The sequence below is a fragment of the Bubalus bubalis genome, chromosome 14 (assembly GCF_019923935.1).
Source record: "Bubalus bubalis isolate 160015118507 breed Murrah chromosome 14, NDDB_SH_1, whole genome shotgun sequence".
In the NCBI taxonomy this organism is placed as follows: Eukaryota; Metazoa; Chordata; class Mammalia; order Artiodactyla; family Bovidae; genus Bubalus; species Bubalus bubalis.
In genome coordinates, this window is record NC_059170.1 from 65,914,434 (window position 1) to 65,940,748 (window position 26,315).

The following is a 26,315-nucleotide window of genomic DNA, read 5'->3' on the forward strand; positions in this document are numbered from 1 at the left end:
AGGGCAGGAGGAGAAAGGGACGACAGAGGATGAGATGGCTGGATGGCATCACTGACTCGATGGTCGTGAGTCTGGGTGAACTCCAGGAGTTGGTGATGGACAGGGAGGCCTGGTGTGCTGCGATTCATGGGGTCGCAAAGAGTCGGACACGACTGAGCGACTGAACTGAACTGAATATATGTTTATACTTTTCCACAGCACCTTGCAGAGAGTGGATTCTCAAGAAATGTTTGATGCAGAAAGGTAAACACAAGAGGTATGTGTCAAGGGTTATAGGTCTAAAGGTTTGACAGAATCTTTTTCTTTTCCTGCAATGAGAATTTAACCCTTGGTTAACTTTCTGGGTCTGTTCCCTAATAACCTGCTAAGTGGTTTGTCCACTCTATCACCTTACAACATGGCTCATGACGGACAACACTTGGCCTGGGAGAACTGTAAACACCTGAGAGAACGCCGGGCTTCCTTGAGTGTGAGGACGCGTGGGATAAGGCAGGTCTCTTGCAGGGATATTGGAAACTATGCCCATGGAGTTGTTATAGGAGCCACTGGTTTGTGTGGAACATGCAGCTTTTCAGCCAGGGCCACCCCTGCGTCTTCCCAGCGTGGATCGTGTCCTCCTGCACCTGAGCTTTACCACTGGCCCTGCCTGCCTGTGGGGACACTGCAAGAACTGCAAAGGAGGAGCCTGATGGTGCCTGCTGGTAAGCTGTGTTTCTGTCCTATGTCTTTCTGAACCAAGTGGGGCCAAGAGCAGCCTGTAATAATCTTAGGAAGCTGAACGTTTACTTGAACCTAGGAAGACACCTCCCCTCCCATGGTGGACACTGCATCCTTACTTAAATATAATTTTGAGGAGAGAGAGAAAAGAGGGAGTGAACAAAAGAGAGAGAAGGAAGGCAAAACAAGTCAACAAAACACCTTATTAAACACTGTTTAGTTCCCCAGCTTAGACTGATTTATCTAAAGATAATACCAACAACTCCTTTCTCTTTGTTTCTCCCTAATACTCTAAGAAGATTACACTTTAAAATATCTTATTTTCTAAGACGAAAACCTGGATTTTGTCAGGCTAACTGAACTACTGAAATGAAAAGTTAATGCAGGGTCCACATCAGAAATGGCAAGAACAGGCCTCTGCCACGGCCGCTCTGGTGAGCTGTGGTGGCTACGCAGCGCGCTGTGACGAGGACGATCCTGGGGCTGTGAGCCACGCGGGGCAGGAGAGGCCGGGTCACCAACAGTGCCTACAGGCCCAAAGAGCGACAACGGGCGCCAGGCCCATTCCTCTTCCAAAAAATACCTTGTGTGTGATGCATTTTTAAACAATTAGGAAATATTCGAGACACAGAAGGTATACAGAATGATAAACACCTGTGTGCCCTCTACTCAGCTTCAGAACTAAAATGCTTCCCGTATGGCTCAAGCCCTGAGTATCCTTCCCTAACCCAAACTTCCTCCTTGTTGCTAAGCAACCACCGTCCAAAGGTGACTTTATCATCTCTCTTCATTTTTGTTACTTCTATTATATATGCATATATCACTAAAAACATATGATTTTACACGTGTCACATGAAATTGGGGTGGTGACACATTGTATGTATTCCTTTGGTTATTTTGCTAATATTATATGTGAGATTCATCCAAGCTCAAGAGTGTAGACGGTACCTTCATCTTCATGGATGTCAAGACTCATTTCAGTGGACCCAGGTCACTAGAGCCATGGAAGCCTGGTGAAAACAAAACCTAACTCCCTTTGGAGAGATGCTCAAATCAGGCTTCACCAGATTTCTGAGACTAAAATCCAAAACCCCCAACGTGAACAGTGAATAACAGACCCAGACCCTCAGCAGTTCAAATAATGTAGGTATGTGATATCAAATGAATATTAAAATTTTTAAACACATTAAAGAATAAATTTTGAAATACAAGAAAATGCTCCACAGATTTAAAAAAACAGAGAGACCAGGCAATGAGAATCTTGGGAAGCTAGTGCTAGCAATGATGTGGTTTAGTAAGTCTGCAAAGAAAAAAAAATAAGTGTGTTTAAAAGATGATACATTTAAAAATGAATAAGAATAAGTCCAGGAAAGTCAACGACCTTACCTCTGAAAAATCGTTCCTTTCTGCTTTTTGCACTGCGGATTCTGCCATCCAGTTCTTCAGCACATATCTAGGATTAACAGCTTAAACAAAGAGGGAGAGGTGCATCGTGGAACAATGATTACTAAATCCACACAGGCCATATGAAATTACCACTGAAATGAGATAACCTTTAAGAACTTTGCTGGAAGGCCCAAATGAGAACAATGATCAGCGTCAGTCAATTCTGATTGTTTACAAACAATGTAGAGTAGTCTGACCTTGTGGCACAGAAAAAACTTTGTTTAGCATTATGAACAATATTATGGTTTATCTTTTCAGTGCTTCATCGATTTGGTTCTTCACCATGTTCAGTTCACTAAGCATTTTATACAGTGCAGAGAAAGTAGCAAATTCATCCTGTAGCCCACGTGAAGAAAGGAAAAAATTTGTTCCTTTTAACATCTTCAAACAGAATTAAGGTCTGACTCTAAGACTGTTTAATGCTGATGTTGCCCAAGACAAACAGGATGGGTTACATGCAAGCAAAACTCTCTGTAAATTTATATTTTTTACAGTAACCATGCATTTTTCATACTAATAAGTATTATAATACTGGGACATTGCAGAAACTATGTCTTTATTTGAGGTGAACCTTTTCCAAAATAATTTATCAAGTGGGTGGAGAGGAGGCAAGTTTTTCCCCAGTGGCATAATAGGAATTCAGAGAGGACTCCCGATATCACCATTTTGTGATTCTCAACAGCATTCTTCTGAGTTACTTGAATGGACAGAACATACAAATTCCATTTCAACTTGGTTTTAAAGATCTGCCAAGACATGACAGATAATCTAAATTGGAAAACAACTTCTAAAACAGAACTTCCCTGTGACCCAAGTAATCCTATTTCTCTAGGAACACAGTCTTTGGAAACAAATTTAAACATTCAAAGCATTATTTATATTATGGAAAATTAGAAGCAACATGCTGCTGCTGCTGTTAAGTCACTTCAGTCGTGTCCGAACCTCAGTCATCCCATGGACTGCAGCCTTCCAGGATCCTCCATCCATGGGATTTTCCAGGCAAGAGTACTGGAGTGGGGTGCCATTGCCTTCTCCGAGAAGCAGCATAGATACCTACTAATAGGGAACTAAGTGAAACAACAAACTGCCAACATCCCTGGATCATCAAAAAAGCAAGAGAGTTCCAGAAAAACACCTATTTCTGCTTTATTGACTATGCCAAAGCCTTTGACTGTGTGGATCACAACAAACTGGAAAATTCTGAAAGAGATGGGAATACCAGACCACCTGACCTGCCTCTTGAGAAACCTGTATGCAGATCAGGAAGCAACAGTTAGAACTGCACATAGAACAACAGACTGGTTCCAAATAGGAAGAGGACTTCATCAAGGCTATATATTGTCACCCTGCTTATTTAACTTATATGCAAAGTACATCATGAGAAATTCCGGGCTGGAGGAAGCACAAGCTGGACTCAAGATTGCCAGGAGAAATATCAATAACCTCAGATATGCAAATGACACCACCCCTATGGCAGAAAGTGAAGAAGAAATGAAAGGAGAATGAAAAATTTGGCTTAAAAAGTTCAACATTCAGAAAACTAAGACCATGGCATCCGGTCCCATCACTTCATGGCAAGTAGATGGGGAAACAGTGGCTGACTTTATTTTTCTGGGCTCCAAAATCACTGCAGATGGTGATTGCAGCCATGAAATTAAAAGACACTTACTCCTTGGAAGGAAAGTTATGACCAACCTAGACAGCATATTCAAAAGCAGAGACATTACTTTGTCAACAAAGGTCCGTCTAGTCCAGGCTATGGTTTTTCCAGTGGTCATGTATGGATGTGAGAATTGGACTATAAAGAAAGCTGAGCACCAAAGAATTGATGCTTTTGAACTGTGGTGTTGGAGAAGACTCTTGAGAGTCCCTTGGACTGTAAGGAGATCCAACCAGTCCATCCTGAAGGTGATCATTGGTAGGACTGATGTTGAAACTGAAACTCTATTACTTTGGCCACCTGATGTGAAGAGCTGACTCATTTGAAAAGACCCTGATGCTGGGAAAGATTGAGGGCAGGAGGAAAAGGGGACAACAGAGGATGAGATGGTTGGATGGCATCACTGACTCAATGGACATGGGTTTGGGTGGACTCCGGGAGTTGGTGATGGACAGGGAGGCCTGGTGTGCTGTGGTTCATGGGGTCGCAAAGAGTCGGACACGACTGAGCAACTGAACTGAACTGAAGTGAAACAATACACACCCTTTCAAAGATATATTATGCAGTCACTAAAAATGTTACATTATAAAGGGTGAAGTAAGAAAAATGTTTACTTTTAGTTAAAAAAGATCTAAAATTATACCATAATATGATTACTACAATATTTTCTCATAATCAATATACACAGAAAAAGAGAGACCAGAAGGAAATGCATCAAAGAGTGAATAGCAGTTGTGCTTGAGTGATGGGAGTGTTTTTATTCATTCTACACATTTGCATTTTCCAAATTTTAAAGAATACATAAAAAAATAAAGAATTCATAGAGAACCCTTTTAAAATAAGAACACATACATACAATAAATATATACAGTCCTTAGATGAAAAGGAAATTGGCATGCAAAGAAAATTGTGGAAGCAGTCAGCTTAGGCAGAGGGAGTAGTTATCTTGTAGTTATCTTAAAAGTAGTTATCTTAAATTAGCTCACCCAATTTAAAGTCCGACAATCTTAACACTTTATAGAAACCTGGCAATGGAATACTGTTAAAATATACTAGGACTTGCAGCTGCAAACAGAAGTAGCTTGGATCAAATTATATACATATAAACTATCTGAAATCAGAAAATTGTAGATCTGCTTATAGAATTCTTTGAAGAGCTACCTAATTCCATACATTTTTAAAATCTGGTCTGGAACTTGACCATTCTCATTGTGGAAATTAAGAGTACACTGTTCAACACTTATTATTTCTTTTACTCAAAGCTGCAGCCTTGAATTCACTTAAATATCTTTCACTTTACAATCTCATCCATCCTGTCATGACCAAACAAATCCAAATCCTAAAGTCAGTCAGTTCAGTTGCTCAGTCGTGTTTGACTCTTTGTGACCCCATGAACCGCAGCACGCCAGGCCTCCCTGTCAGGCATATTTTCTTCTTTCAATTTCTTTTTTTCTCTTAATTGCTGAGAGTATCCATTACTGAGCTTCCCTATAAATTCTGTATGACTGCATCAATGTACATAAGTGCCTGGCGACTGAACCCATGCTGAGCCCCAAATACGTTATTCACTTCCTTGTAAAAACTCTGCTTGCTTTTATTTCTACAATGATGTCCTGAGTCAAGAAGCAATCTCATCCACTAACTTAATGTGGGATATTAGCATCCCCTTATTTCATCCACGTGGATCAGCCGCCCTGATGATACCAACTTACTAGCTCTCCTCAAGAGTCCTCAGTAAGGCAGGAGAACTCCAGGACTGGAGTCCTTCTGTCTTAACTTATTTGATCTGTTAGAGCCCACAGTGCAGAAAGAACTAACTTCCATTTTTTTCTTCCATTTCTTTTACCAAGCATGATGTTGCATGGTAAACTGAAAGCAGTATATAAAGGTGATTTTTTTTTTTAGCTCCATCATTTAGTGGATGTGTATTAAGGCCCAGGCACTGTAACAAGATAACTTACAAATATTATTACTCACGATTACAACATTCCTACAAAATATGCCCCCTTTAAAAATAGCTGAGAGCCTTGAAACTTTATATTATACAGCAAAAAAAGTGGCAAGATGAGATTCATCTGTCAGATTCTAAAACTCATGTTCTTTCTGCCATAAACCACATCATCTTCCTTGTCTCTCCACCATCTTTGAAGACCATATTATTTAAACATCAATCGGCAAATGTATTGAAAGCAGGGGTATCATACTCAAACTAAGTCACCTGCTCAAACCAGAAAGGCTTCTATTTGACACTTCAGCTCCATGAAAATACACTCATCTAAAGTTACTGTACTTAAAAGCAAAACAACAAATTCAGTTCCCTCAAGTAATTACTTCCAGGTTCCAAAGCTTATCACTTTTATATAAAAATCTTTAAAGATGAAAAAAATCAAAAGGATTACTTACCTGTCATTCTTTTTCTTCTTTCAGAATCTGAGTCACTGATGTTACTAAAAAATGAACAGAACAAAGGACGGAATTAATCACTGTCTCCCCAAATCATATCATTTTTCCAAAAGGGTGAATATTATTTCACAAGACAAATATTGAAAAGAAAAAGTTTAAATTACACTGAATCAGTACCTGAAAGGAAGACAGAAAATACTGTTTGATTAAACAATACATAAAATAATGCCTTATTTAGTTATTTGTGCTGTGCTGTGCTTAGTCACTCAGTTGTATCCTACTCTGCAACCCCATGGTCTTGTAGCCTGCCAGGCTCCTCTGTCTATGGGATTCTCCAGGCAAGAACACTGGAGTGGGTTGCCATTCCCTTCTCCAGGGGATCTTCCCAACCCAGGGAATGAACCCAGACCTCCCACATTGCCCACAAATTTTTTGCTGTATGAGCCACCAGGGAAGCCCATTTAGTTATTTGAGATAAGCCCAAAAGTTTTATTTTTACCAATTAAAAAAAATAATTTTGTCTTCAAAAAAGAATTTAAACTCCCTGGCACCTATTTTTATCTTAAACACAGTTTTCTGAAAATAACTTGTTCTTTGTTACTCACGGTCGGCTTTATGAAAACCCTCAGCTGTCATTAAACTGTGAAAGGCTATTTGCTCCTGTGCATGCTGTGGTCTCCCTCTTCAACTTTTTCGTGTCCCACCTACAACTGCATACTCTTTGCTGTTTGTTGCTTCCGATTCATTGTGACGGTTATGAAGCAGAGCAACTTCTGAAAATTGTATAAGATGTGAGGACAGTTACAAGACACTGGATGAAAGCCTGGTGCGCTTTCTCTCCAGAGCTTCAAGGCTTTGAGGGGGTTGGTCCTCGGGCGGTGTTAGCAGAGTTGAGGTGAACAGAGGGGTGCTCTCAGTGTGGATGAGATGTTAGCAGACACGCCTCATCCAGAGCAGACTTCCCGGGAGTTAGAAGGAAGTGTTGGAAAATGGAAAGGAAGTGAGGAATCTGATGGGTTGATGATGCTAAAGTAACACATTACATGCTCTTTCAAGAAGTAAGATTAGGTTACTTTACCTCTTGAGTCTTGAAAGGTACTGGGACACCCAGGCAGGAAAGAGTTTGTGCTCTGAGATCATTTTCAGTGCCCAGAATTCCTAGAAGAAAATACAGTAATAGACTGCTTATTTTAACTGTATGTTCCTTAAATTGTATGTTCCAATATTAATAATTTATAACATCCAGATTTCTTTTAAGGTTCTCTATTTCAAGCAGAAGCAGTAAAAAGGAACAGTGTTTTCCTTTTCTTTATATAACATTCAACTCAAATTCTAATTCATGGAAACCCATGTCATGGAATGATTTAAGAGAAATAAAAAAATATACAGAGTTCTTATAAATAGACATTACATGTGAATACTTATCAAAACCCTTCCTTTAAATAGGGAACTTGCTTAATGCTTAACTTGCTTAATTTATTATTTACTTTCAAAATTTAATTTGTAACTTTTATTTATTTATCAATTCATTATGTCAGCTATGTGTTAGGAACTATGTTAGTTGGGAAGCATATAAAAATTAATAAGACATAGCCTCTGCTTTTAAAAAGGAAAATGTGTAAACAAATACTTCAGTGCCATTTTAGAAGTGTTACAGAAATATACATAATGGTTAAGGGAACAGAAATAAGCAATTAGCTCTAACTAAGTGTTACGGGGTTGAAAAAATTTCAAATTCAGAAGACACAGAAATGAACTATTAAATAAAGGCGTTACGATCTACTCTCCTAGATTTTCCCAATATTCAGTAATTTAAATATTAACACTTGTCAAGAACTTGTTCAGATCACGTTAACATTACTTTGTCTCAGTTTTCTACACATTATATGATAATTAGTTCTGATAGGCAAATCATTTCTAATTTTAAAATTATATCCAAGATGCTTAATAGTTAATATTTTACTGTATAAGTAGACATTCTTTTATTCAAATCACTTCTAAAAACATAATTTATGGCTATTTCACACCTGTGAGTACTATATATATATATATACACATAATTTTATGTGTATATATATGTATATATTTCTTTGGTTAACACAGAAAAGATCATAAAATATAATGAAGAAACAAATTTTTAAAAATATGGCTATGTTTTTATCTGAAAATAATAAAAACAATGATCAATATAAAAGATTCACACCCTATAAGTAGATCTAATTTATAAAAATCTATAATAAGTAGGAGTCTTCTGGTTAGTTCAGTTCAGTTCAGTTGCTCAGTTGTGTCCAACTCTTTGTGACCCCGTGGACAGCAAGATGCCAGGCTTCCCTGTCCATCACCAACTCCCGGAGTTTACTCAAACTCATGTCCATCATGTCGGTGATGCCATCCAACCATCTCATCCTCTGCCGTCCCCTTCTCCTCCTGCCTTCAACCTTTCCCAGCATCAGGGTCTTTTCCAATGAGTCAGTTCTTCGCATCCAAGTATTGGAGTTTCAGCTTCCGCATCAGTCCTGCCAATGAATATTCAGGACTGATTTCCTTTACGATGGACTGGTTGGATCTCCTTGCAGTCCAGAGGACTCTCAAGAGTCTTCTCCAACACCACAGTTCAAACACATCAATTCTTCGGTGCTCAGCTTTCTTTACAGTCCAACTCTCATATCCATACATGACTACTGGAAAAACCATAGCTTTGACTAGACAGACCTTTGTCAGCAAAGTAATATCTCTGCTTTTTAATATGCTGTCTAGGTTGGTCATAACTTTTCTTCCAAGGGGCAAGTGTCGTTTAATTTCATGGCTACAGTCGCCATCTACAGTGATTTTGGAGCCAAGAAAATAAAGTCTGTCGCTGTTTCCATTGTTTCCCCATCTATTTGCCATGAAGTGATGGGACCGGATGCCATGATCTTAGTTTTCTGAATGTTGAGTTTTAAGCCAGCTTCTTCACTCTCCTCTTTCACTTTTCATCAAGAGGTTCTTTAGTTCTTCACTTTCTGCCATAAGGGTGGTGTCATCTGCATATCTGAGGTTACTGATATTTCTCCCGGCAATCTTGATTTCAGCTTGTGCTTCATCCAGCCCGGCATTTTGCATGATGTACTTTGCATTTAAGTTAAATAAGCAGGGTGACAAAATACAGCCTTGTATATTGTACTCCTTTCCCAATTTGGAACCAGTCTGTTGTTCCATGTCCAGTTCTAACTGTTGCTTCCTGACCTGCATACAGATTTCTCAGGAGGCAGGTCAGGTGGTCTGGTATTCCCGTCTCTTGAAGAATTTTTCAGTTTGTTGTGATCCACCCAGTCAAAGGCTTTGGCGTAGTCAATAAAGCAAAAGTAGATGTTTTTCTGGAACTCTCTTGCTTTTTCGATGATCCAGCAGATGTTGGCAATCCGATCTCTGGTTCCTTTGCCTTTTCTAAATCTAGCTTGAATATCTGGAAGTTCTTGGTTCACGTACTGTTGAAGCCTTGCTTGGAGAATTTTGAGCATTACTTCTGGTTAATATCCATATCCACAATAGCCAGAAAATGGAAATGATCCAAATGTCCATCAACTAGTAACTGGATAAACAGAACGTGGTCTATCCTTATAAGGGAGTTATAAAGTAATAAAAAGAAAATAATATTTTAAGATCTACTTAAGAGATCTTAAAAGTAATAAAGAGGAAAGAACCACTGATATAGGTTACGACATGGGTGAACCTCAAAAATAAGCCAGACACTAAAGACTACATATCATATGATTCCATTTACAGAGAATGTCTAGAAAGGGAAATCTTAAGAGACCGAAAGAAGATTAGTAGTTGCTTGAGAACAGAAGCAGAAAAAAGGGATTCTGCAAATGGGCACAAAGGATCTTTTAGAGTGAGGGAATTGCTCTAAAACTGAACTGTGGCATAGCTGCAAAAATCTGCACATTATTTAAGTCATTGAATTGTACACTTAAAATGAATGGGATTTTAGGGTATGTAAATTATGCCTTATCAAACCTGTTAAAGTGAGTTAAGAAAAAAGCCAAAAGGCATGAATAAATACCTGAGGAATGACTAGTTCCTGTAATTGGCTTTGAGTGATCTCACTGAGCTGCCGAAATGTCATTGTAAAGTCAGCTTCTGTCTTTTCCATGAGCTAATGAAAATAATAACATTTAGTAACCTCAGTCATTCCAAGAATATACAGTGTATTCAGTCAAATGTTAATCAGGAAAAAAGGATAAAACGATAATAAACTCACATGTAAGAGAAATGCAATTAAATCATCATCACCCTCACTTTTTCCAAGTAATCCCAATTTGGCTTTGAACAGTTCTCTAAATCTAAGAGGAAAAACACCAATTCAATTTGTTATTAAAATTCTCACTATTTTAAGAATTGCCCTCAAACCAAGCAGGATGCTTTAATATGTGTTCAAACAAACGAACCTTGTATAGTAAAGAACGGGATACTCCTTAAGGATCTGATTGGCACTGTAGGGAGAAGAAAGGAGAGCATAGGTAAACCTTAATTTAATATTCACATTCTTGAGTTACATTTTATGTGAACAAAGTGAACCTTCTCGTATGTTAAATATGTTCGATTATGTCTACTGATTGTATTTTAGTGATTTAATTATATATCATTATCTTAGAGAAAATTGTCCATATAAATTTACTGTCTCAAAGATTTGAAGACAGTACAGGTCAAATCATGTCACTCCTGAAATATCACTATATACAATTAGCTTAGAGGATAAATGCTAATATGTCTCCATAATACCAAAAGAATCTGGTGTATTTTAAAACTTATCTTAGACCCCAAACAATGCATTAGATACCTCACCCAGTACAATGACATTTTATTTGCCTGAATGGGATGGAGGGGAAAATAATGAGCAAATAGACGTTTACTGAGGGAAAATATCTGAAAAACTTGTTCTCTTTTAACAGTAGAGAAAGTGGCAGAGAAGGGAAGATAACTGTGGGGGTTGGGGAATGTAGTAGTTTCCAAATCCAAGTGGGTGGGGTGGTGGAGGAGTGAGTGAGTTGCTCAAATCATTAAAAGGTAAGGAAAGTAGGGGGAAAGTTAAAGATAATGCACAACATAAAACAGAAGGAATAAAATATATCAATTATTATAGTCAATGTGAATAGCCTATATATGTCTGTTAAATAAGAAGCCCAACTACTTAGAAATTCAGAAAAACAGTAATAAGTAACCTTTGGATCAAAGAAGAAATAAACTATGATTTCACAACACCTAAAAAACAATAAATAGGAGAACACTTTATCCTTATAACTATGGAAAAAGGACAACAATGTACCCTCCCCCCCAAAAAAAAAAATATATATATATAAACATACATATAGTTTGGAAGGCTTCATTATTAAATATTAAAGATTGTTTTTAAAATGTTTCTTGGTTTTAAAAAAGTGATCTCTATACAGATATATTTTCACACTGATTTAATTAGTAGATTTTAGGTTTACTCACAGCTGCTTTTGCCTAGGATTCAATAATGGGTTTAGTGCTTGTAACAACTTGTTTAAATTAAACATCCCAATATTGGCCTGATTTCCTATTTTATATCTTCTTTCATCATCAGATGTGTTTGGTACAAAATCTGTTTAGAACAAAAATACAACCGTTTTACAATGATGACAATTATGATAGTTCTTTCTTCATTTTTAAGTTTACATTTAAACTTAATGAATTTATATTTATTAGGTAAAAACATTTCTGACATTTAAACATTTAACTCAAGAGTAATGTAAATACTTAATACCCATGCTCATGAAAATCTTTTAAAATATGAATATTTGCCTAATAGAGGCACACATTTCTAACCTACAAGAATTTCCAGGTTATCACATGTACTTCACACTCCAACTCAACAGCATGTTCCCCCACCCTGATCCTATAACAGATTAGTAAGGGGGAGGTTAAGTTACTTGACCAAGGGCACAGATTAAGGATCGATCAGATGCCAGAGTTCAGACTCAAGTCTGTCTGACAATGAAGGCCCTTCCTCTCTTCATGGCATCTTCTCTTAATAAGTAATTTTTTGGCTTTCTGGGTTTTTCTGCCACTCCTAGGGGCTTGCGGGATCTTAGTTCCCAGACCAGGGATTGAACCTGTGCCCTTGGCAGTGAAAGCTCAGAGTCCTAATCTCTGGACCACCCATGGATGGGAGTTCCCATCTTTGAGGACTCAATATTATCTCCCTGTGGCACCTGGAAGATTGAGTAGCACATAACACAACTGTTTAATCAATGAACCCAATTCTTTCTACTACCTCAGCCTTGTGTTAGCCATAATGGTTTATTTAAAATAAACCAGTGATAATTTTTTTTTAGTGAAATAAAGAATATACATATAAATCATACATACCTGGATTATAGGCCTCCATAAAACCAAATGGACCATAGTCAATTGTAATGGATAACAAACTGAAGTTATCAGTATTACAAACGCCTAACAACAACAACAAAATGCAAAAGCATGATAATAAAATAATAAAGCATTTTTAACTGTATAAAACTATATAGAATAGGAAAGGTCATGAAGATGCATCTGTTTTAGAAATGAAACAAAATTAGTTTATCAATTGAAAGTTTAACTGGTGAAGTCAAGTAGCTTAATATATATTAAAACTGTATTTTAAAATTAAATTTAGCCTTTTGTTGTATACTTCCCCTCCCCAAAGATTTAAAATACTACAGGAATAAAAGCCCCAAGAAATAAAAGTTCCTCTCATTTGTCCTGAATTTCTAGCATTTATTTGAAAATATATGTAGTTTGGAATGCAACTGAGACTACTAAAGTAACATTAAATTTCAAAGGTTGTAAGAGTGGGGGAAAGGTAAAAATATCCATATTGGTACATATCCATGTACCCCATAACTAACAGTCCTTAGCTGCAGACCACCAGCAGAGTGGGGAGGAAGTGTGACCTCCTGGGGAGGGGTCATGGCAGAGTGTGGGGAGGAGGGAGGCTGGGCGTGCATACACCAGCCTAGGGGAGGGGTCATGGCAGAGTGTGGGGACGGAGGGAGGCTGGGCGTGCATACACCAGCCTAGGGGAGGGGTCATGGCAGAGTGTGGAGAGGACGGAGACTGGGCGTGCATACACCAGCCTGACGTAGGAGAATTGGGTGTGCTGGCAGCAGTGTCCAGGGTAGACAGCTTCACCCTTTTTCAGAGCAGGATGACTCAGCTTGTCAAAGTGTTCAGTATAATATACTCTCTAATCCAGCCATTCCACTTTTAGGAGTTTATCCTCAGAAACTCACCTTCAGATACAGCTGCACTGTGGTCACTGCAGCATAGTTCGTAAAAGCAAAAACTCTGAAACACCTCCCTGCTCACCACCCCAACCCATCCCAAGTGAGACATAGTGAGTATGTAATTAAGGCAGAATTCAAGAGGTTTTGCAACGTGAGAACCCTCTTTGGTATTTAGCCAGAGATCGTAGTATATATATGATTTGCTTTTGGCACCCCACTCCAGTACTCTTGCCTGGAAAATCCCATGGATGGAGGAGCCTGGGGTCGCTAAGAGTCGGGCACGACTGAGCAACTTCACTTTCACTTTTCACTTTCCTGCATTGGAGAAGTAAATGGCAATCCACTCCAGTGTTCTTGCCTGGAGAATCCCAGGGATGGGGGAGCCTGGTGGGCTGCTGTCTAGGGGGTCGCACAGAGTTGGACACAACTGAAGCGACTTAGCATAGCATAGCATTCTCAGTTCAGGCAGATATTCCTTCCAGTGTAACCCCACACAGTGAATGGCCAACACACACAAGCCAGCCCTGTTTTTATAGATGTATGAATACCATCCTAAAAAAGTCTAGAAGAATTGAGATGAAATCATTACTAATGATCCTGGAAGATCAAGAATATCCTGGAAGACAGAACTGATAGGCACTTCTGTATATTTTAAATTCTTTACCATAAGCAGATAGTGCTTTTATGATTAAGGGTTTTTTTTTTAAAAAAAAAAAAAAGCTTTTAAAAGACCTAATATAATATATACTCACTCACAAGGATAAAAAGCTTTACAGGTAACAATACCCCCATCAAATCAAGGATGCTTATTCTATTTTGTGTATCTGTTCCATTCAAAATCATTTTAAACATGAGAGAATTGTTTCTCTTTTGCTAAAAACAAATTCATATATTATAAATGTTATTCCTGCTCACTGGTGGGAATATTTAAAATACACACAAAAAAGAAGTCTTCTGGCTTCAACAGATTGATTCTACTTTCTTATCAGAAGACTGAAACATCAGTAGATAACTTACCATGAGCAAAACCAACAGACATCCACAAGGCAATGAGCTGTGCCGTCTCAAACACCACAATAGAAAAGAAATCCTAAAATAAAATTTAGAAGATTTTCAGATTTCTCAGTAGTGTCTATGCTTTTAGGATCTTTCTGTTTCCAACATGGAAAGATCCCCTCAAAGGTGGGCCAGAAGATGATTAAAGGGATGGAAATTAGTACGTGTAAGAAAACAACGGAAGAACATAGAATTATTGACCCAGAAATAACATATAAAAGGCTCAGGCACAGTATTATGATCAGATTTTCTCCATGCACAGTAAGAAAAGGAAAAACATTAGAATTCAGCATAAAGTTTTATGCTGAGTTAAATGTAAACATGGAGTTAAATGTAAACAAAATGAGTTATTAAACTTTGAAATAAGTCACCAAGAAAAATAATGGAATTTCTTTGTAGCTGTTAAAAGAAAAAGATTATGCAGATCAAAAAATTTCCATATGAATAGATCAAAATTCCATATGAATAGAAAATCTCATTTGCATATGATGTATGTATTTTTTTTACAGCCACTACTATAGAAATATCTATATATCAAATGTGTGAGAAAAGAATATATGTGACAAGTTACAAAAAACAACATATGTAGTCAGGATGTAGTCAGAGATCAGATCAATCGCTCAGTCGTGTCCGACTCTTTGCGACCCCATGAATCGCAACACTCCAGGCCTCCATGTCCATCACCAACTCCCTGAGTTCACTCAGACTCACGTCCATCAAGTCAGTGATGCCATCCAGCCATCTCATCCTCTGTTGTCCCCTTCTCCTCTTGCCCCCAATCCCTCCCAGCATCAGAGTCTTTTCCAATGAGTCAACTCTTTGCATGAGGTGGCCAAAATACTGGAGTTTCAGCTTTAGCATCATTCCTTCCAAAGAAATCCCAGGGCTGATCTCCTTCAGAATGGACTGGTTGGATCTCCTTGCAGTCCAAGGGACTCTCAAGAGTCTTCTCCTGGGCATACACACTGACGAAACCAGAAGGGAAAGACACACGTGTACCCCAATGTTCATCGCAGCACTGTTTATAATAGCCAGGACATGGAAGCAACCTAGATGTCCATCAGCAGATGAATGGATAAGAAAGCTATGGTACATATACACAATGGAGTATTACTCAGCCATTAAAAAGAATACATTTGAATCAGTTCTAATGAGGTGGATGAAACTGGAGCCTATTATACAGAGTGAAGTAAGCCAGAAAGAAAAACACCAATACAGTATACTAACGCATATATATGGAATTTAGAAAGATGGTAACAATAACCCTGTGTACGAGACAGCAAAAGAGACACTGATGTAGAGAACAGTCTTATGGACTCTGTGGGAGAGGGAGAGGGTGGGAAGATTTGGGAGAATGGCATTGAAACATGTAAAATATCATGTATGAAACGAAAAAAAAAGAGTCTTCTCCAACACCACAGTTCAAAAGCATCAATTCTTCAGCGCTCAGCCTTCTTCACAGTCCAACTCTCATATCCATACATGACCACAGGAAAAACCATAGCCTTGACTAGACGGACCTTTGTAGGCAAAGTAATGTCTCTGCTTTTGAATATGCTATCTAGGTTGGTCATAACTTTCCTTCCAAGAAGTAAGCGTCTTTTAATTTCATGGCTGCAGTCACCATCTGCAGTGATTTTGGAGCCCAGAAAAATAAAGTCTGACACTGTTTCCACTGTTTCCCCATTTATTTCCCATGAAGTGATGGGACCGGATGCCATGATCTTCGTTTTCTGAATGTTGAGCTTTAAGCCAACTTTTTCACTCTCTACTTTCACCTTCATCAAGAGGCTTTTTAGTTCCTCTTCACTTTCTGCCATAAGGGTGGTGTCATCTGCATATCTGAGGTTACTGATATTTCTCCCGGCAATCTTGATTCCAGCTTGTGCTTCATCCAGCCCAGCGTTTCTCATGATGTACTCTGCATAGAAGTTAAATAAACAGGGTGACAATATACAGCCTTGACGTACTCCTTTTCCTATTTGGAACCAGTCTTTTGTTCCATGTCCAGTTCTAACTGTTGCTTCCTGACCTGCATACAAATTTCTCAAGAGGCAGGTCAGGTAGTCTGGTATTCCCATCTCTTTGAGAATTTCCCACAGTTTATTGTGATCCACACAGTCAAAGGCTTTGGCATAGTCAAGAAAGCAGAAGTAGATGTTTTTCTGGAACTCTCTTGCTTTTTCGACGATCCAGCAGATGTTGGCAATTTGATCTCTGGTTCCTCTGCCTTTTCTAAAACCAGCTTGAACATCAGGAAGTTCACGGTTCACATATTGCTGAAGCCTGGCTTGGAGAATTTTGAGCATTACTTTACTAGTGTGTGAGATGAGTGCAATTGTGCGGTAGTTTGAGCATTCTTTGGCATTGCCTTTCTTGTGATTGGAATGAAAACTGACCTTTTCCAGTCCTGTGGCCACTGCTGAGTTTTCCAAATGTGCTGGCATATTGAGTGCAGCACTTTCACAGCATCATCTTTCAGGATTTAGAATAGCTCAACTGGAATTCCATCACCTCCACTAGCTTTGTTTGTAGTGATGCTTTCCAAGGCCCACTTGACTTCACATTCTAGGATGTCTGGCTCTAGGTCAGTGATCACACCATCGTGATTATCTGGGTCGTGAAGATCTTTTTTGTACAGTTCTTCTGTGTATTCTTGCCATCTCTTCTTAATATCTTCTGCTTCTGTTAGGTCCATACCATTTCTGTCCTTTATTGAGCCCATCTTTGCATGAAATATTCCTTTGTTATCTCTGATTTTCTTGAAGAGATCTCTAGTCTTTCCCATTCTGTTGTTTTCCTCTATTTCTTTGCATTGATTGCTGAGGAAGGCTTTCTTATCTCTTCTTGCTATTCTTTGGAACTCTGCATTCAGATGTTTATATCTTTCCTTTTCTCCTTTGCTTTTCGCTTCTCTTCTTTTCACAGCTACTTGTAAGCCCTCCCCAGACAGCCATTTTGCTTTTCTGCATTTCTTTTCCATGGGGATGGTCTTACAACTTCCTTATCCAAGTCTTGTTTACAGGGTAGTTCATCATCTTTTCCTTTCACAACATGTTCAAAGTGCTCTACATTTCCCTTTTTAACTTTAGTTTTTTAAGCACTATGTTGTAACCATTGATGGTGGCCAGCCAATAGAGAAAAAGAGTACTGCCCTTTGTTTTAAAAAAAAACTTACCACATATCTGTTAGGTTCCTTGACATCTACTAAGGGGAAGTACTCCTGTATGATGAAGTCTAATAACAGCCTAGAGATAAGGGGAGATAGCCATCAGTGTTCCTCAGAATACAGTATCGAATATCAATCATCTCAGCCCACTCCCAACATTCATGAATTCATTAGAATGCATGTTTATCATTTTAAAAATTAAATAAGATTTTATGCCCAGCCACAGAGAAATATTTCCTCAATGCCAATCACAACTGGAAATACATTTCTAAGATAATATTAGATGCCATCTTATTATGATGCAACTCAGATCGGTTCAGCAAACATCTATGGAGAACCTCCAAGTGCTAGGAAAAATGACAAAAGCCAAACTCAGACATTAAAGAGCAGAGTCTACTGGGGAGAAAAACATCCAAAGAAATAATGACCTCACTGTCTAATACATGCAATCATAGAAATATATAAAAAGGACAAAGATAACAGAGCAAGGAATGATTATTTATGTATAGAACATCATGTAAGGCTTCACAAATAAGGTTTCAAAGAAATTGGTCAATGTTTGAAGTTAAAATATTAAAGTTGTGTATCATGTTCCATTCTCTACTTTAACTGACTACTCTGCTTAGTCACTGGATGAGAGAGAATCCTGAAAAAAAGCTGGGGACTGCAGATATGATTTGGGAATTATTAAAACCCATTCAAAACAATAGGAGTGGATTAGAGTTTATTTAGAGTGGATTAGAGACCTGTTTCAGGCATTTGGGAAACAAAACGGAATATATACATGGTTGTGGTAGCCAACAGGCATTTTCAGGATGAACTGGTCACCAATATACATCAAATGTCAGAGAGAGAAGTGAGATATAATTGACGTATGAACACCAGATGGAACAATTTCAGTGATCTGGTAAATCTGAGCGGAATGACCACCCCCCAGAAAAATGAAAAGTTAGAAACAGCGCCCTTTGAGAGGAGACTCCTCTCTCAATAAGCTCGGATGACCCTCAGTTCAGTGTTGTTGTTCAGTCACTAAGTCTAGTCTGACTCTTGAGATCCCATGGACCGAGGCCTGCCTGGCTCCCCTGTCCTTCACTGTCTCTTGGGGTTTGCTCAAATTCATGTCCACCAAGTCAGTGCTGCTATCTAACCATCTCCTCCTCTACTGTCCCCTTCTTTTGCCTTCAATCTTTCCCAGCATCAGGTTCTTTTCCAATGAGTCAGTTCTTTGCATCAGGTGGCCAGAGTATTGGAGCTTCGGCTTCAGCATCAGTCCTTCCAATGAATATTCAGGACTGATTTCCTTTAGGATTGACATGGTTTGATCTCTTTGCAGTCCAAATGGCTGTCAAGAGTCTTCTCCAGCACCACTGAGTCCAGTAAACACTTGCTAAAGAGACTTGGGAGAAGAGTCATGACAATGGTGATGACTTCTCTGCTTTTCTCTCTCCCCATACTCTTCGTGGACCAGGAATTTGGACTTACTAAGCTGATAACTTCCCTGATAGCTCAGTTGGTAAAGAATCCGCCTGCAATGAAGGAGACCCTGGTTTTTGATTTCTGGGTTGGAAAAATTCGCTGGAGCGGGGATAGGATACCCACTCCAGTATTCTTGGGCTTCCCTTGTGGATCAGCTGGTAAAGAATCCGCCTGCAATGCAAGAGCCCTGGGTTCAATACTTGGATTGGGAAGATCCCCTGAAGAAGGGAAAGGCTACCCACTCCAGTATTCTGGCCTGGAGAATTCCATGGACTCTATAGTCCATGGGGTCGCAAAGAGTTGGACACAACTAAGCGACTTTCACTTTCACTTTCACTTCACTTTCAAGCTGATAACTACAGTGAGGATTCATGATCCAAATGATTCTAGTTTGTCCAAGAGAATTTTCTTGTATTATTTCTAGTGGCTTTTTAAAACTGTATGATCTTAACAAATGGAAACAGAATTCCTCTTAAAGGAGGAAATGTTTTTGTTTGAAGAAACATCCTGCTAAGTCAGCTTTGAGGAAGACAGAATTTTGTGAGTGCTGATTCCGTAGGCCCCAAGACATTGGAGTTTGGTGGAAGCTACGCTGCATGACACAAGCGGAAGAGCTTTTGATCTTTTGAGGGCATTGTTCCTCTGTCTTACCTGAAGAAATCTTCAGTAAGATTTGTTCATAAATGCTGTGTGCAGTTTCAGTCTACCGTTTGTTTGCTCTCGCCCTGTTGAAGGGACTGGGTCAACCCAGTATGAAACAGGCATCACACACATGTCAAAACTGGAGCCCAGGAAAGAAGACACATGAGCCAGAGCACTCATCCTGGGAACCCCAGATGTTGGAGGAGCGCTCTGGAACCTCGTGAGGCTGCAGAATTCAGGAGTTCGAGTTGCTTCCACCTGGTGTCTGGGTGGCACAGAGGCCCTCAGTTCCAACTGGGTTTCATACTAGATAAAAACACTCCTTGAGAAGAGGGTCTACTGAGTCTAAACACATCTTTTTCAGCCTCCTAGAAACCCACACGATAGTAAACACACAACATATCTAATAGATGTTAAAAATATCTATTAATTGAAATTTGAAGTCTTACAAGTAAACCAAAAATATTTTAACTTCACAGCACATAAACAAGCATTTCTTTCCACTGTCTTCTACCATTAAAAAAAAAAACAAAACTGGTTTTCTAACCTTAGTAAATCCAGTTCACCAGAATGAGTCAAAATTTCTAATGATCCAATTCTAAACCAGGATTTTGCAACACGCAGCACTACTGCACCTGGAAAAGAAACATTTATTTTAGCATAAACTATTTTAAACTGTGCAAATACAGCATAACATGCTCTTCTTAAAAGTGAAATTATTTTAATAAAAAATAGAGTGATTGAATTTATCAGAAAAACAATTAATTTACATCCTACAAAGGGCCAAGGCTTTTATCTCTTTCTTTACCTAATAAAGCATGTAATGCTGTCAGCCGTTCTCAATAGCTCTGCTTTATAACTAGTTAAATATGTTTATTATTGGTTTTCAGGTCTCCTCCCTCGCCAGAGATTTAGAGACAGGTTTCCCTGGCTCTTTCTCTTTTTACTGCTCTACGGCACTTTCTGATTTTTTACTTCTGACCTACTAACAGCTGAGGGGAAAGGTAACCAAACTTACTGGAATAAACAGGAAGTAAGAGCAATTGGGGGTTGGGGGCGTCTTCTGGGAAGGAAGTGTATGAATGTTGGTGCACTGGCTTTGTGACGTTTTGGGATGTTTTGTATTGGTTGTCCATGAATTTCCCATGTTCACTTCCCAGATGTTTTGCTATTTCAAAAGGATGGCTTAGTGATATAAGCATATGAGAAAGGATATTCTATTATAATATCATAATGCTGAACTTACATCATGACGATCCACAGGTCATGTTTTTGATTTTTTGTTTTTTAGTATTTTAAAGTCTTTACTGAATTTGTTACAATATTGCTTTCTATATTTTGGCTTTTTGGCTGCAAGCCATGTGGGATCCTAGCTCCCCGACTAGGGATTGAACCTGCACCCCTTGCACTGGAAAGCGAAGTCTTAACCACTAAATCATCAGGGAAGTCCCCACAGGCCATGTTTTACGAAGACTGCTGAGATGCCCAATATCTGCTATTCCCGAAGAAGTTAGTGATTTTATGTAAGCATTCTAAGAACTGTCATTACCTCGTTCTTTTGCAAGGTTTCCATTGTAGAATTGATCTCTCCATACCACATCATCACTCACAACCAGACTGAAAGGTAAGAGAACCATCCAAGTTATACTTTGAACTGCTAGCAAGCTATCAAGAAGTTATAAGCTATACCTATTTATGTATGGATGTGAGAGCTGGACCAGAAAGAAAGCTGAGTGCTGAAGAATTGATCCCTTTGAACTGTAATGTTGGAGAAGACTCTTGAGAGTCCCTTGGACTGTAAGGAGATCCAGCCAGTCCATCCTAAAGGAAATCAGTCCTGAATATTCATGGGAAGGACTGATGCTGAAGCTGAAGCTCCAATACTCTGGCCACCTGAAGCAAAGAGCTGACTCATTGGAAAAGACCCTGATGCTGGGAAAGGTTGGAGGCAGGAGGAGACGGTGATGACAGAGGATGAGATGGTTGGATGGCATCACCAACTCAATGGACATGAGTTTGAGCAAGCTCTGGGAGTTGGTGATGGACAGGGAAGCCTGGCGTGCTGCAGTCCATGGGGTCGCAAAGAGTCAGACATGACTGAGCGTCTGAACTGAACTGAAAACTGTAAGAAATAATGAGAAGTCACGCTCTTGGGGGTTTATCTGCTCACTTCACTGATGTGTTTCTGAAGGTAATGTGACGTAGTGCTGAAAGTTAGCTTACAGGAAAGGAATTACCTTGCAGCTCTGCTGGTGGGAATTCCGAGATAATGCAGAGCTTCACTACACAGAAATTCTCTCAGAGAGGAACGAAGGATGGCTCTGCCATCGCCATTTCTATGGGTAAAACGATAAAAAAGATTTTCAGTTATAATTCAGATAACATTAATTTTTACTTAGATGACTAAAATTTAAAAAAGAAATAAAAAAAACAAAACCAAAATGTACCGGGAGTATGGGGTCTTTCCTGAACCTTTTAATTGCAGCTCCCATTTTTCACCTTGCCTTAGGGGGAAAAAAAAAACAACTAAATATTAGAAGATTTGTGTTAATATTTAGCAGAAAAGCTATTCTACAAGAAAACATGTAGTACCTGTTCATGTAAATTCCAATAAGATGGGCTCTTCCATCCCCAAGCTGATCTGCCCATATCCCAAACTAAAAGGGAAAAGAGAAAATTATTCATGTTTATTAAAGTGTTTATTGTAATCTTATATTCAAAGTTACTTTGTCAAATGATACTGGAACAGTGCATTTTTAAGATTATAATAATCAACAACCTGAATAAAGGTGAAAATAAAATTCAATCCATAAGTCAAATTCATTTTAAAATTATAAATTTAAGACATATAATTAATTTCTTCATCATTTTATAGCTCAGCTCAAGCTTGTTTGGTAGAATACTGACAACTGACCTATTTAATTCCAGAACATGAACTAGGAACAATTGTCAGTAGAAAATTTGCCTGTACTATACATATACAATATAAAACCAGGAACATACTGTACCTGGAAAAAATTGCTTTTGAATGGACATGATTAACTGTTTCCAGACTTTTGCATTAAGATTTGTTTGTGGTTGTTCAGCTCCCAGCTATGCCACTTACTAGCTGCGGAAATTTGTTTGGGTTACTTAATCTCGGTGAGACTGACTTTTCACTTATGTAAAATGGGAAAACCCTTGCCAGATTGTTGTAAGAATGAATGTTAATATATGAAAAATGTCTTGCACTATGTCCAACGCACCCAAGTGCTCAAAAGATGGTAATTATTATTATTGCTAATGGCTACTTGCTAAGTTAAAGATCACTCTATTTTCTTAAATTAATCAAACTCACAAGAAAGTCACAGCAATTTCAACAATTGGTTCTGTGTCCTTTTTTTTTAATCAGTCAGATTGCACACCTTGAACTTGCTTCAACATCTTGCTTTACTTCTAGAAGACAACATTAGATATAAAGCAACATCTTTGCTTTATTTCCAATTGCCTTTGCATGTACAACATCCCCAATTAATCCCAATTTAACTTCTACCAGTTTCTATTAAAAGCAGTTCTAAAACTTTGCTTTATAGCCATTCTGGCAAAATTGTATTCTATTTGTCTTTCTGAGGCTTTTATACTGATGCATCATGCGACCTGACTTCACTTAAATCTCTTGCCAAGAACTCCACAGAATGAGTTTTTTTGCAGTAATTCACACAGCTGTTATATTGTGCTGCCTCAGTTTCCTCAGTTTTATCAGGGAAACTTAGGAAATCACATCAGCTAATAGATTAAACATTTCATGACACATTGCTCTAGAAACATCTTGGTGAAGTTTCAATATACTAATATTAGATAAATTAATGCAAGGAGAAGGAAATGGCAACCCAGTCCAATATTCTTGCTGGGAGAATCCCATGGACGGAGAAGCCTGATGGGCTATAGTTCATGGGCTTGCAGAGAGTCGGACACGACTGAAGTGACTTAGCATGCACACAGTTCTCTAATGGGATAGCATTTCCACCAGCTGCTTATATTTGCATAAGGAAGTGATACTGGTGCTATTTTTTTTAATTAATTAATTAATTTGGCTGTGCCACGTCTTAGGCACTCGGGATATTCAATGTGTTGTGGCATGTGGAATCTTTTAGTTGTGGTGTGTGGGATCTAGTTCCCTGAGAAGGCTTCGATCCCAGGCCCCCTGCATTGGGAATGCTGAGTCTTAGCCACTGCACCACCAGGAGAGTCCTGGTACTATTCTTACCTGGTGGCCGCCATATCTGTGAGCCAATGGAATGGATCCAAATACTATCTTTCCACCACTTACAAGCTGGATAAAATCATCTGTTTCTGAGACAGATAAATCAAGGTCCAAAATATCTTCTAGCACTTCCTGAGGCAGGGAAAAAAAAAAACTTCTTTCAAACTTAAGTAATCCTTTAATAGTTTTTGAGAAAATAAACTTTATGGAAGAAGGAAAATTAAAAGAATAAACTTCTTACAAAATTAGACTAATATCTTCCCAGAAGAGATGTACCATACTTTTTAGGATTATTTATGCTACTTGGGAAAATTAGTTCTATTAGATAGTTCTAAAATTTTTGTGGATTTCTTATTATGCATGGTAAAATAATATTCTTCCTAGCACATATTTTTTCAAGGAAGTAGAAAAAAGTAAATGTCCTTTTTTTTAATCTCAAATTCATTTATATCTTGAGAGAACACTTTAGAATTTGTTATTAGAGCCCCTTTCTAAGAATTTAATTCATTTACCTCTTTTTTTTTTTTTTTTTCACAAAAGTGTGTTTTCCTTGTAAGATAATCTAAAAAATGAAACTAAGTATCAGTCCCAGGAGTAAGTATTCAAAAGTGATTTCTAAGAATGACATTCTCCAAGTTACAAAGTTTAAACACAAATAGACTAACAAGTTAACTCCAAAAAATGTTACTAATTTTTAGACAAAATTATAGTGAGTTAAGTATTTGTGTTATGAAAAAGTAAAGCCTAACCTTTGAAACTGCTACAAGACGTACTCTTGATTGGAAAGGAGTGGGGAAGGCAATTGAAAAAACACAGTTTTTCACTTCACGCACATAATTTTCTTTAACAGGATCAGTTGGCAACACAGCTGATTAAAAAAAAAAAAAAAGACCTTCTTAATGGTCTCATTTGTTGCATATACAGCATTAATAATCCCCAGAAAGGCTACAGTTCTTCAAGAAAATCGACTTGACCTACTATTTTGTTCACACTTTGCTATTTAAAGCTATCCCATTATTTTCAACCATTTTCTGATTCCAGTCTCAGTGAGAAACTTCAAAACATTTGATACATGCCTGTTCACAATGCTAGAAATTTAAAAATTGCCTCTAAAGAGATGTGTTTCATAAGGTCCATACACTAAACTCGGAGAAGGCAATGGCACCCCACTCCAGTACTCTTGGCTGGAAAATCCCATGGACGGAGGAGCCTGGTGGGCTGCAGTTCATGGGGTCGCTAGAGTCGGACATGCCTGAGCAACTTCACTTTCACTTTTCACTTTCCTGCATCAGAGAAGGAAATGGCAACCCACTCCAGTGTTCTTGCCTGGAGAATCCCAGGGATGGGGGAGCCTGGTGGGCTGCTGTCTATGGGGTCGCACAGAGTGGGACACGACTGAAGTGACTTAGCAGCAGCATACACTAAACTACATATTTTAAAAGCTGTAGAGGAAAAGGGAGAGCTTTGAACATGCTTACTTTTAAGTATAATTCTTAAAACCTTAATGTTCTCCTAATCTAAAGCAATTAAAACAAAAATATAAAAGAGATTAGGTGTATTACTAAGATATAAGAAACACAAAAATCTATGTTTCTGGATAAAGATATCATCAAGTTACCACTGTCACCAAATTATTTACCAAACATAATGGAAATCCAATCAAAATCCTAGTAGAATTTCTTTTTTGAAGAAACAAAGTGTAAATATAGGAAAATAAAGACTTTTTTTTTAAATAAGATAGGAGCTTCCTTATCATTTTAAAACTTATAAAAATATTGCTATCCCCAAAATAGATGCAAAAATCAATGGGACACCAAAAGCACATTAAAAGTAATGTAAGAGTTCCCTGTATAATGAAAATGATTATTTTGAATCTGTGGAGAAAGGTGGCATCAGGTTGATTTGCTAAACTGTTTGGAATAACTCCTATTTATTCCACCCAAGCCTAGGTGAACTAAATATCAGTTATAATAGAAACAAGAGAATTCTTATATCTCCTCCATGGGAGTAAAAAACAGGCAAATGTGGGTCAGATTTAGGTCTTCATAGTTTTCCCTAAGTACATGGCAAATAAGGCAGCATCATGGGAAATTATCCACCAACAAAACCTCTGATTAGTAGATGATCCAATAGCTTGTTTTCTTCTAGGAGAGCCACTGTGTGGAAACAGACTAAATTATATAATAAAGGCATTTTCTTTTACGGTGCTATACAATTTCAGTAGAGCATGGC

General features: G+C 38.3%; 1 protein-coding gene across 3 annotated transcripts in view; it reads right to left on the bottom strand.

Annotated features, from left to right (window-relative positions):
* Nucleotides 1-26,315, bottom strand: part of LOC102394580 (protein adenylyltransferase SelO) — a 33,089-nt gene that overhangs the window by 4,026 nt on the left and 2,748 nt on the right. Inside the window, exons 2-19 of one of the 3 annotated variants that reach the window (XM_025264679.3) lie at nt 24,833-24,951; nt 24,087-24,215; nt 22,433-22,497; nt 22,288-22,344; nt 22,078-22,176; nt 21,390-21,457; nt 20,388-20,475; nt 17,732-17,801; nt 14,515-14,587; nt 12,602-12,685; nt 11,705-11,834; nt 10,657-10,701; nt 10,470-10,551; nt 10,272-10,364; nt 7,305-7,384; nt 6,227-6,270; nt 2,104-2,183; nt 1,851-2,017 (exon numbers count right to left, since the gene is read on the bottom strand). In XM_025264679.3, coding sequence (XP_025120464.3) covers nt 2,009-2,017; nt 2,104-2,183; nt 6,227-6,270; nt 7,305-7,384; nt 10,272-10,364; nt 10,470-10,551; nt 10,657-10,701; nt 11,705-11,834; nt 12,602-12,685; nt 14,515-14,587; nt 17,732-17,801; nt 20,388-20,475; nt 21,390-21,457; nt 22,078-22,176; nt 22,288-22,344; nt 22,433-22,497; nt 24,087-24,215; nt 24,833-24,951 — 1,415 coding nt within the window. In that variant the 3' untranslated portion in view covers nt 1,851-2,008. Of the gene's footprint in view, nt 1-1,850; nt 2,018-2,103; nt 2,184-6,226; nt 6,271-7,304; nt 7,385-10,271; nt 10,365-10,469; nt 10,552-10,656; nt 10,702-11,704; nt 11,835-12,601; nt 12,686-14,514; nt 14,588-17,731; nt 17,802-20,387; nt 20,476-21,389; nt 21,458-22,077; nt 22,177-22,287; nt 22,345-22,432; nt 22,498-24,086; nt 24,216-24,832; nt 24,952-26,315 lie in introns of those variants that run through there. The other 2 variants (XM_025264678.3, XM_025264680.3) reach the window with 2 other exon arrangements.